The 11,837-nt window shown below is 38.5% G+C and overlaps 1 protein-coding gene and 1 pseudogene across 2 annotated transcripts; one reads left to right on the forward strand and one right to left on the reverse strand.

The window, feature by feature from the left end:
* Window positions 1-1,444: 1,444 nt before the first annotated feature.
* Window positions 1,445-3,626, forward strand: LOC116182299 (annotated as a pseudogene).
* A 1,127-nt stretch (window positions 3,627-4,753) lies between these two features.
* Window positions 4,754-11,394, reverse strand: LOC116182300 (odorant receptor 94b-like). 2 transcript variants are annotated; one of them, XM_031502826.1, is made up of 5 exons: window positions 10,769-11,394; window positions 10,614-10,713; window positions 6,567-6,671; window positions 6,363-6,514; window positions 4,754-6,310 (listed from the first exon to the last, which is right to left on the reverse strand). In XM_031502826.1, exons 1-5 carry the CDS (start codon window positions 11,350-11,352, stop codon window positions 6,271-6,273), a joined length of 981 nt encoding a protein of 326 aa, XP_031358686.1. In that variant the 5' UTR covers window positions 11,353-11,394; the 3' UTR covers window positions 4,754-6,270. The 2 variants fall into 2 exon arrangements, with proteins under 2 accessions (XP_031358686.1, XP_031358685.1); XM_031502825.1 differs by having other exon boundaries at window positions 6,359-6,514.
* Between the last annotated feature and the right edge of the window lie 443 nt (window positions 11,395-11,837).

The following is an 11,837-nucleotide window of genomic DNA, read 5'->3' on the forward strand; positions in this document are numbered from 1 at the left end:
TCCACCTGCGTGTTGTGTATAATGTAGGAAAGTAGGGAACATGGACGTGGGAGTTGGAAAGTAAAGTGGGTAGGTAAGTACTAAAGGTGGTTGGACTGGTCACCTTTAGTGCCCATTGATCGCCTTTTACGATCTCTAGGGCGAGAGTGGGCCTATTCTATCCCCGAACCCACAGGGGTTATTATTATTATTATTATTATTATTATTATAATATAAAATACAAATGACAGTGATGCACAAATCTAAAAATCAAAGCATGCAGTGCGTCTGGGTCCGCCAGTGACGTCACTACACGCGGCGAAAAAATTCAGTGATCGAGCAATCCTTATATTATGGGTACGTTCCACTTAACGCCCGCAACGATCACGACGCCATTCTCCTGCAAAAGTCGTTATGTCATCTGAATGGTTCTAGGAGCTGATTGGTCGGGCTTATTACGTCACAGAGGCCGCCACAATCATATCGTTTTGAATAAACCTTTAAAACCGCACATGTTCATTATTTTTTTGCTAATCAGCCTCTATTTTTAAATAAACTTTTACTGTCCAAAAAAATGTTTTAGGGTTTCAGGTACACGCTTAGTAAATTAGAACTGCGGAATTCAACTATACTGTAAACCCCCATTGTAGCTTCTAGAACCTTTAATTAAATGTCTATATTTAAGATAAATACTTACACATCTCGCTCCACTCTAGTGTCACGTTCTAAAGTTCTTTCACCTCTACTTCGCGTGAGTTTACCGTGCTCAATTAATTGTGTAATTTTGTGCGTATGCTCAAAATGCACGAAAACGGTCGTAATTAAAATTTTGACAGTTTGTCATTTAGAATGTTCTATAATAGATGTCGCTACATGTGGTCATTCCATCACAAGAGTTTGAATGAAATTATTCCACTCCAGAATTATAGAATAGGCGACATTCTGTTGTTAAAAATAAAGCACGTATGACGCAATTCTAAGGTAGTAGTAGAAAATACATTAAGGGATGTTTTGCACATCGAGTGAATTAACTTTCACGAGATGGTTTGCTTAGTTTGCCTTTATCGTGGTGTATAATATAAAACTTTATTTTATAGCAAAAACCATATAAATCTTATAAAACTTCCGAACAATCTGAATTTAAGACATCAAAAATAGCAAACTTGGGTTTTTCCATCGTTTCTATGGAAACAGTATTGATATCTATTCTCAACTTCATTTTATGCCGAGATCCGCGTCCCATTTTTAATAAGAATGACAGATGTCATGTGCATTCCAAAACTTTCCAACTATTTGATGATAAGTTACCTAGCATCATTAGAGATTCATGGCATTTGGAAAGAGATTGCTTTTCTGATCGACGAAAGAAACATTAAGATAGCACTGCCTGCACCACATTATTGCAATTAAAAAAACGATAAATATAAATAGATAACAGTGACCTGAAAACTACTGTGATATACGTTCAGTGCACATACACTTATAAAGTGAGAAGTCAGTGCTACTTTATCAACAGATAATATGGACGACGTATATATTACCACAAAGTGCGGCACGCTTAAAGGAAAAATTGAAACGGATTACAAAGGGAATGCGTATTATAGTTTTCGTGGCATCCCTTACGCAAAACCACCTCTTGGTAATCTGAGATTTAAGGTATAAGTAACAGATTTCTCACATTTTATCATACCGACAACCTCGACTTAATTCTAATTCTAGAATTCGAGTGGAGGTTGTGGAGGTTTGAAAATGACTGCATCATAATTGCATATTGTACCATTATTATAGGCTCCACTTCCTCCAGACCCTTTAAACTACAGGGGCACGATAATGTAGATGGATCAGAGGATTGCCTGTTTGTTAATGTTTACACTCCAAATGTACCTATAGTTTATTTGTCTTTGTTGTATATCATCCGAACACTATAACTTTAGTTAGGAAACCGGAGTAATAGTCTCCTTCCCGTGATGTGTTGGATTCACGGTGGTGGGTTTTTATCGGGTTCTGGAAACTCCGACTGGTATGGACCAGACTATTTACTAAAGGAAAATGTTGTACTTGTAACTATAAATTACAGACTTGGAATACTAGGTAGGTAAATGAAATTTTAATCGTCGCACAACGTTGCAGTTTAAATTTAGGGTTCCTCAATTTCGACAATCCTGCACTAGACGTACCGGGAAATGCTGGTTTCAAAGACCAAGTTATGGCATTAAGGTGGATTCAAGAGAACATTAGGTGCTTCGGTGGAGATCCCAATAACGTTACAATTTTTGGAAACAGTTCCGGAGGTATAAGCGTACATCTTTTAGTACTGTCGTCTCTCGCAAAAGGTATAGCTTGTTTATAAGTACTGGTAATACAAATGTACATACCTACCCATCATATCACAGGCTTATTTCATAAAGCCATTATGCAAAGTGGAACCGCTCTTGGAAGTTGGTCAGACGGAAAAAGATCTGTGGAATATTTAGAAATCGCTTTTAACATAAAGGCCAGTGAGGAAACTTTTCTTAAACTTCTACAGAAGATGCCGATTGAGGAAATAATGGAATTACAATCCAAAATTCCAGATGTAAGTATAAGACTGTTATCATAATTGAACAATTTCAGCGTTAAGCTATTTTCTTGAATGTTATTTGCAGATTTGCACGGCATACTCACAACGACCCTTTGGGCCGGTAGTAGAAAGTTACACATCTAAATCTTCATTTATACTAGAAGAACCTTTGACTATATTACGATCCGGTACCTATAATGATGTATCCCTTATGATAGGGTATACCTCCAGAGAATGCTTACTTATACACTTTATGAACAGAAACGCGAACGTTCCCAATAAAGGACTTGATATAATAACTGATTTCGAAATGGAAATACCAAGAACTCTAAATGTTATTAAAGGCACGTCGTTATCGAAACGTATGGCGGAGAAAATAAAATTTTTCTATTTAGGGAACAAAGAATGGGCCGACGAAATTAAAAGTCAATATTACTTGGTAATGTTTGGAGTACCTACGTACCTACCAGAAATTATATTCCCCTTTTTTAGTTAAAAACAGACAATATGTTCATATGGCCCATACAAAAAAACTTAAGATATCATGCGAAGTCCTCAACAAACCCTACATATTTTTATAGAATGTCCATCGATACCAGCATTAACTTATTTAAGAGGTCAATTAATATAAAATTACCAGGTAGCCCTTAACGAAAAGTTGGGTAAATACTAACGCGATGCCATTCCACAGGTGTTAGCCATGGAGATGAATTAGGTTATTTATTTAAACGTTCAAGAATACCTCCTCCTCTACCTAACAGTCTTGAAATGAACGGTATCGAACGCTTTACTAAATTGTGGACAAACTTTGCCAGAACAGGAAATCCAAATCCAACAGAATGTACATCGCTAATCGACGTCCATTGGAAACCCATTGATAAATGTAATCTTCATTATCTAGATATTGGAGAAAATTTAACTGTAGGTGTTAATCCAGATGAAAACAGGGTGAGATTTTGGAATGAATTAGAAATCTTAAGCTTAGGAGATTCTAAATTGTAATGTTTATTAAGCTAATTCTATACATCGTGACATGCGTGACTATACTGGCTTGATTGCACTCGAATAAATATGCACGTAAATTGAATCGATTGAATATATTGAAAAACTATAGCGGTTCCACTTCCAAACTCCTTTACATTATCTTTGATCTGGTTCATACAAAAATTACACACTCTCTCTCGTAATCACGTATCAATTCTTAATTTTTCAGCTTAACTAAAATGCTTGGAAAATTGGAGACAGGATCGCGCTTTCGGGGTAATACAGTTGAACTTTGTGGACCCCTTGGTACAATGCTCCTCTCGTGGAATGGAAATTTACCAAAATAATGAAGCTCGTACTACCTCGAGCCCATTCAGGTTGTGGTAGATTTCCGAAAACGTAAATCGGGTTAGTGCTTATGCACAGAAATAAAAAGTCAAAAATCTACTAGATTATATTTGATGTAGCGGATGCATTACGTCACTTTTTTAAATCAAAATCAGGGTGAATAGTAAAAAAAATGAACATTTTAATCTTTTCATAAGCAGGACTAATATAATCTTGACAGTTAGACATTGTTTTGTTGCCCCGAACAGATTTTGTTTTGTTTTTTTTATTCGTCACAGACTACGTGATTAAAATACAAAAACCGTTAATATAACTGATATCTTATTTTCAATCTTATGTTATAATAGCTCGTTGAAAAGAGAATTTAAAAATCTATCAAGTAATCTAAAAATCCAATATGGCGCCCATTTAACTTTAGGAAGTTGGTAAATGTTCCTCAAAAGTGGCCATCTTGAATTTTTTTTTGACATCAATTCTAAATTAAGCATATCAAAGACAGACACTTTTATATAAAACTTTTTTTCATATCTCTTATACTTTCGATGATATAAGACATTCAAGGAAATGACCAATTTTAGTTTTTTTGAAATTACGTCTAACCTATGCGACATTTTGAATTTCCATAAGGAAATTTTAAATAAGCATCCAAAACTGCAAAACATTGCCCATTTAACCAATTCTCTATCTTTAACAATAACAAAGTTACCCATGCAATCCCACCCGATTTGGGACACACTGTATATCCCTTACCTTGTGGAAGTTTGACCTCTCATCTACTGCTATTATGAAATTGAAAGTCTAATATTCTGGTTCGATGGAACTCTAATAAATACGCATATTACTTGACAGAATATATTAATAAACAAAAAAGCGATTGGGTTCCACTTTTCTTTACACGTTCCTGTATACAAAATATTGCTTTGATTCATAAGCAGAAATATATAAAAAATACAACTATTGCGTGATTACGTGTCTTTATACATTTGATTCTTATCTACAGATTTTATGCTTACCACTTAACAAATTACTGGTACATTCTCCGGTTCAAAATATACAACTCACTCTCTATGCTAAACAAAGTTGCAATCCAACCACAGGAATTGTAATACCTTAATACTGAAATTAAATGCAAATAAAATTCCAATCACTGAAAAAAAATAACCAAAATCCTTTGCTTGGATCTGATTCTTATTAATCAATAAAATACAATATTAAATATGCACATTCCTAAAAAATAACCTCCAACTAATTTATACAATGCAAAAAATTAAAAACAATTTTCAGTAACTGACTTTCAGGTTACAATTGACCATCTCTTCGAGTTGTTGAAAATGCAGTTGTTGAAAATGCAGTTTCAATTCCGTTTCTACGTGAAGAGCGCGTGTCTCCAATTCGAAAATGTTCCGTTGCATAAATTTTTATCACTCGTAAAAGAATGGCCTTGCTACAAATTAAGCTAACTTCCAACTTTTAATGTAAAATTGAACCTGCGGGCTTTCGAATTTTATCCACTAAATTTTTCGCCAATATGGGTGTAATAACTTTTTCGCACGCATGCAGTACGTCATTACTCTTTTAAAGGCTAACCCCTTCTGTCTTCGCAAAATTCCGCACACATGATTCCTCTCCTCGCTTATCTCGAAAGATAAAATACAGACACCTTTTATTGAAAAGGCACACGCTGTTATGGTTTTTATTTCCTGACGTAATTTTGTTCCTGTTCGCTATAAAGCGGAACATGTATAAATCCTCCCGTTATAATCCCGACTTATCCCCGTGGAAAATGTTTTTATTTTTTAAACTCAAAGAAAAATTACGCGGTCATCATTTTTAATCCCAAATGGTGCGTCAGTGCGACCTACGTAAACGATCTATATTAATTCCAACGTGACGCGTGGCTTATCTTGCTCGAAAACATAAACGAAGTGATTATACTGTACGTATTTATCCAAGTACATTATGATAAAAGGAATACTTGAACAACTGCTTTGCATAATGTACCACATTGATTTGCAGATTATCGGGTCCTTCATACCGCTTGGTTAAATAATAGCAAAGATCACCCTTACTCTTTAATATAGTATGCAACATTATCTTTGGATTGTTACAAATACAACATACTTACGCTTACATTCTAGATTAGTGTGCCATACTTAACTGGAGCATGTGTTATAGATTGAATAAGAAATGATGCGGAGATAATACGTCATAGTGAGGAAGGTATGCAATAATCGTGGTGCTTTAATGTTTGATTCGCCCTTCGCGAAAGTCGATATCTTTCGTTAGGTACTGTTCGAATTTTCCAAAAGCAGGCTTATAAGTGAGGTACTCTAAGGAGATTGGCTAAGTTCAGTGCAACAGTGCTTATTCGGTTCAATTCTTTCGTTGTTGCTCCATTTTCAGCAATAAGGCCAAACAAGAGTAGGACCATTGTAGTATCTACAAAAGAATAGGTGAGTTTTCCTACAGAATTGCGCACATACTCACGGACTTATATGCACTTAAAGACAATGTTGAAAGCTTAACTGTGGTAATAGTTAAGGGTCTTTTGGATCTTTCCATTATTATGAATAGAGTTTGTCTTACAGGAGTTCCACTGTCACACCAATTGAATTTGTAGCATGCTTCGCCTATTTTAACGCTCTTAAAACATTTCAAAATGTATATATAGCATAGAGCATTCCATTAAACTGACCTTCAAGATTATTTCATTTCCATACCAACAATACATAAATAGCTGCAGCATCAATATTATCAAGTAATCTAATAACATGACAAATTGGGAATTTATTGTCCACATCTGCAATATGAAGATGTGTTAACATGAAAACTAAGTATTTCATATCTGTGCTGTACTCTTGGCCCCTACATGACCCTTGCAATCAATTTACCATTCATCTGTCGCGACTTCTGACATCTGCCGATTAGATCAGGGTATCAGAAGACAGGAGCGTTGGAGGTTTCTTGGGTTCCACCAAGTCAAGCTATAGTTAAGTTCTTTGTCCCACACGAAGGAGAAAAAACCATTGATTGCGGCTCCGAAAGCCCACATTGTCGAACATGGAGGGCAATGTTTAAGACTGGGACGGCCGTCATCCTTAAAAATAAGAGATGGGGTTGTTCAGACGAAGCTCCAGGCAGTGTTTTGTGCGTTACTCAGAAACCAGCAATTTGTCCTCCTGGACCTTTACAAGATCAGATGATTTGGGTGGACACGAAATTCGGATCGATCCTGCGTGACTTTCTCCTACAAAGAGACGCCGTCGCTAAAGCGGTAACAGGGACAGCAAAGTTGGACTGGGTCAAGCATAGAGTGACCCAGTGACCCGGTTAGTTTACTGACCCAGTGACCCGGTGACCCAGTTGACCCGGTGGTCCAGCTTGACCCGGTGACCCAGTTGACCCGGTGGCCCAGTTTGACCCGGTGACCCAGCTTGACCCAGTTTGACCCGGTGACCGAGCTTGACCCGGTGACCCAGCGTGACCCGGTGACCCAGTTTGACCCTGTAGCCCAGCTTGACCCGGTGACCCAGCTTGACCCAGTGACCCATCTTGACCCAGCTTTACTCAGTGACCCGTCTTGACCCGGTGGCCCAGTAATTAAATTATTGTTAGGTATCATCCAAAACAATTTCAAGTAACTTTCAATTTAAAAAAAAACTTCCTCAATAATATTCGCCAACAAGCACGTAGCCCAATTTCATTCAAGAGAACTAATACCTAAAAAAATCAAATGCATTTGTTTATAGTTTGTAGTCAAGTAGACAATGAAAGTATTTAGAGAAAAGATTTATTTGGATTAAGCTAACTAGTAGAAAAAAATTAAATGTGAATGAATACCTGTAAGCAAACTGGTAAGCCCTGAATCAGGGAAATGAAGGAGGGAACTGTTTAGAAATAACATTATTCTAATACAATTCGGGACATGGAAAGTTTTTTACGGCAGTATTAAAGCAAACATCACAGAACCGGCAGTTGTCAAGCTATCGAGTATTATTTTCAACAAACCAGCATTTCATTTATTTCATAATCTGTACACTTGAACCGAGGGCACTGACTTAACTGCGTTATTCGATCAAACTAGGTTACTGGGTCGAATTGGGTCTCCGGGTGAAATTGGGTCGCTGGGTCAAACTGGGTCACTGGGTCAAACTGGGTCAAGTTGGGTCACTGGGTCAAACTGGGTCACTGGGTCTAACTGAAAAGAGTATGACGTGACCCAGCGACCCAGTGACCCAGTTTAGTTTAGTGACCCAGGGGACCCAGTTGACCCAGTGACCCAGTCCAACTCTGAGGGACAGCAGAAAAATATTTCCTGAGCTGAGGTCGAAGCTTCATAAATAGCTTTTGAGCGCATACTCGGCCTTTAGATGCCGGCTAGAAGTACTTGGAAGTCACCGGCAAAAGGCTCCCTTAAACTAAAACATGGGAGAGAAAAGGGGCGGGGTCTGGAAGGAGGACTGCCCCCAATGAAAAAGTCAAGAACCAATGACTATCCGTGTTTCCGAGGGGATTGCCTAAAAGGCTTTACATGGGAAAATTTCGGGGCCCCCAGAGCTATACTAAACATCGTAAAGGGATATCGATATTCGATACCTTTTGTCATGAAACCACCCTTAGTTCCGTTGTCGACCATCACAACCAGCCGGCTCCCGACGTCGGAAATGGAGAGTGAGATGGACGATCAAGGAATTTTGAAAGAATCTACCGCTGCCAGGAGATTTGTCTCGAAAATGTTAGACAGAAGCATCAGGCCTATTTACAACCTAAAAGGTTTGAACATGTACCTGCAGCAGAAGAAGTTTCGATTGATAAATGATTTGAAAGTACTGGAGGGGACATGAAGGCAAATCCTGATACAAGCTTACCTCTACATCCACATAACACCACAACACCACCGGTTTTCATGTTAGTGAACAAGAGTAAGAGTGCTACAGATGACGTACCTGCCCTTTAGCCTATCAAGCGATCCGCTTGCTTTTGTGAAACTATCCCACGGGACGCGAGTACTTGTATACCTACCAGTACGACTTTATACTGGCAAACCAGGACACAAATTGTCTTCGGAACAACGCGGCGGAGGCAAAATTTCCGCAGCCCGGAGCAGACGAATAGAATACTACTTCGACCAGTTGACACGATCGAATTACCAGAGCGGAAGAAACTGGGCGAAGGTGATCAATTGCAAGACCTGGAACTGACAAAACCATCGTGTGAAGGCATGCAAGGTACGGGGTGGTCTCAGTTGCACAGTAGACTGGGAACAAGACCAATTAATCTTATTGGAGAGCGCTCAGAACGTATGCAGGATCTTGGAAATCCTGAGTCTCTTGGGCATACGCAGAGTGGGACGTGGATAGATTGGTTGCTTGGATGATGAGAGCTGGCGATGTAAGTAGCATTTTCCAAGTTTCTCGCCGGTCGGCACTGGCAGCTCTCTTGGTATCAGGACACAGGATTCACGATTTAATGCTGTTGCGGAAACCAGTTTCGTTATGGCCGCGGTTAGATGCTAGAAGGATAACGGTTCGCATAGACAATCGGAAACCTTCTTATTGCTCAGAACATGCCTTATGTCCAATTTACTGGCTTAACCAAATGTTATAAGGGACAACCACTAGGGGAGCAGTCACAAAAGAATTGAACCACCTATTCATCACCACAAGGCGGCAGGCTGCGCCGAGGTCCGTCATAGCAGGGCGGACGGTGTTGGTAGCAGCCCTCCGCAAAGCATAAGTTCAGCGGTAGCGTCCTCACCCTATGACAGCGACATTCCTTTGAACCCGTTCCTGGCCAACGGGAACTGGAGCGGAAAGGAACACTTTTTCAAACATCACTATAGTGAAGTCCCCTCTGAGGGTGAGCCCGTTTTGTTATGTGCCCTTAAAGCAATTAGTCTTATGGAAATGAAATAAATAGAATAGAAGGGTTTCACTACCCTTTAAGCTATTACCTCTTACAAGTGTCGAAGTACGCATCCCCGAGTCGTAAGATTCCAAACACTTCTCGTGTACGGTGTAGGGGTCAAGTCGACGGCACAGACATGAAATATTAACAACTTTCCTCCGAAGGGTAAAAACGATTATTTCATATCTTGCCTAGGTTTGATCCCCGTAAGCTCTTGACGACTTCCCCGGGAGAAGGAACGGCAGACGCGCGCCAACACGGAGCGCATGGTGATCAGGGGCGGAGACAACCGAATGGTACTGTAGGGTAGGAATTCGCGACAGTTAGAGGGCAAATTGGAAGGGTAATCTCATATAGCGGCCAAGACCTGAAATAATAGTTTTTACCTTTCGGGGCAAAACTGTAATATACAATGCGGGACTTTGAAAACATACAATGGCTATATTTTTTATATCAAAAAATGATAAATGTGGTTGTTGTAAAGCTAGGGTGAATCCTAATTAATAATTATTTATAAATTTAATTAATTTATAAATTAATAATTTCAATTGTTTGTTCCGCACAAGAGTAATTTTTTTAAAAATAAACAAAGAGCCAGATAAAAAATTGAGCTCGTTTTTGAGTTTTTTATGGCCAGTGAAAGGCATGTAAGCTTTCTAGCTATCTCAATCTGATCCACTGACAATACGCGTTCCTTCCAGACAAAAAAACTTAATAGATTGATTTGGATTCATATTTCAAATGATTGTTAACCCGGCTTTGTAAAACGGGGGTCGAAACAGGTAGTTTTCAAAGATACTTGCATAAACTCAAAACTAGAAGTAAGATTTCTTACCAAAATAATGTAAAATACAGTATTACAGATAACAATAATGCTGCATGTAAATTGAGCCAAGAGTCCCACAGTAAAAATATCTTCGATAGATTCAACCAGGCTGTAAGAAGATAGACTTTATCCACATGAATTAGCATTATTGAATGTTCACTAACTGTATTATTGCATTATGATGTTCAACACATTGGCGTAACTTATGCAGTATATCTTCTTCACTTTTTTCACAATACGGTACGTCATCATTTTCTTGTGATTCTTTGCGAATTACAATAAGCTTTTCGTATAAAATATCGAGTTGAGCAGCGGCAATACCCATTAAACTTGTTGTTAGTGTGTCAATGGTGCAATTATTCCACGCGCAGACTCCAACGCTTATTATTTGAAAAGCGTACATGAAGTACCTATAGTTTCCCAAGTCATAGGGGAATGGAAAGGGTAGAGGTTTGTTTTCAAGTATCGGATAGACCGTAAATAGCACAATGCAAAAAGCAATGGAAAACCGATACACGTTTGCGATTAGTGTTGATTTCTTCACTGTCTCGAACATATAGTGATCTAGTTCATCCGGATAAGAGAGAAACAAGGGATCTTTGAGAAATTGGATTAAATTTACAAACACGTTTCTTTTATAAGTAAGCGCACATTGCTTAACCACGTATCCTGTTACGGTTACCATGATATAAAGAATTTCTGAGAGGTTAGTAAAATCGTTCAAGTTAAAAATTACTTGCATGGACATTGTGACAAACAAACCGATCGTGAATGCGTGGAAGAATAAAGCTTTTATGTTGTAAGTTATGCTGCTATGATCGGGCCACGCTCCTGTCGCTGTCATCATGGCTTGCTGGGTTTTGAAGGCATCCGAGTTTAGTGTCTTGGCTGCCTAAAACAAAATATAGAAGGTTATTCTCGATGCTTAGTTCGTAAAAGAACACGGTTTTAACATTGGAATTGTTTATGGTTCCGTAGGTATATGGGTATAGAGTTACGAGTTTTGTTCAAGCAGAAAAGACAACGGTGTCGGATCAAGTGACGATTGTACCGTACTCGACCGTGATTGGTAGGTGGAAAAGTCGCGGATACTGTCGATACGGTCCTTACTTAGTCCATTTGTTTTGTTAAATCCAATTTAAAATTCTCGCACATCTCCTTTGATAGTATTACGAGCATGTTACGACGCTTATTATCCGGAAAGGTGACGTGATCCGCTTGAATAAGAATTAT

Source organism: Photinus pyralis, unplaced genomic scaffold (assembly GCF_008802855.1).
Source record: "Photinus pyralis isolate 1611_PpyrPB1 unplaced genomic scaffold, Ppyr1.3 Ppyr1.4_unclustered_Scaffold450, whole genome shotgun sequence".
Classification (NCBI taxonomy): Eukaryota; Metazoa; Arthropoda; class Insecta; order Coleoptera; family Lampyridae; genus Photinus; species Photinus pyralis.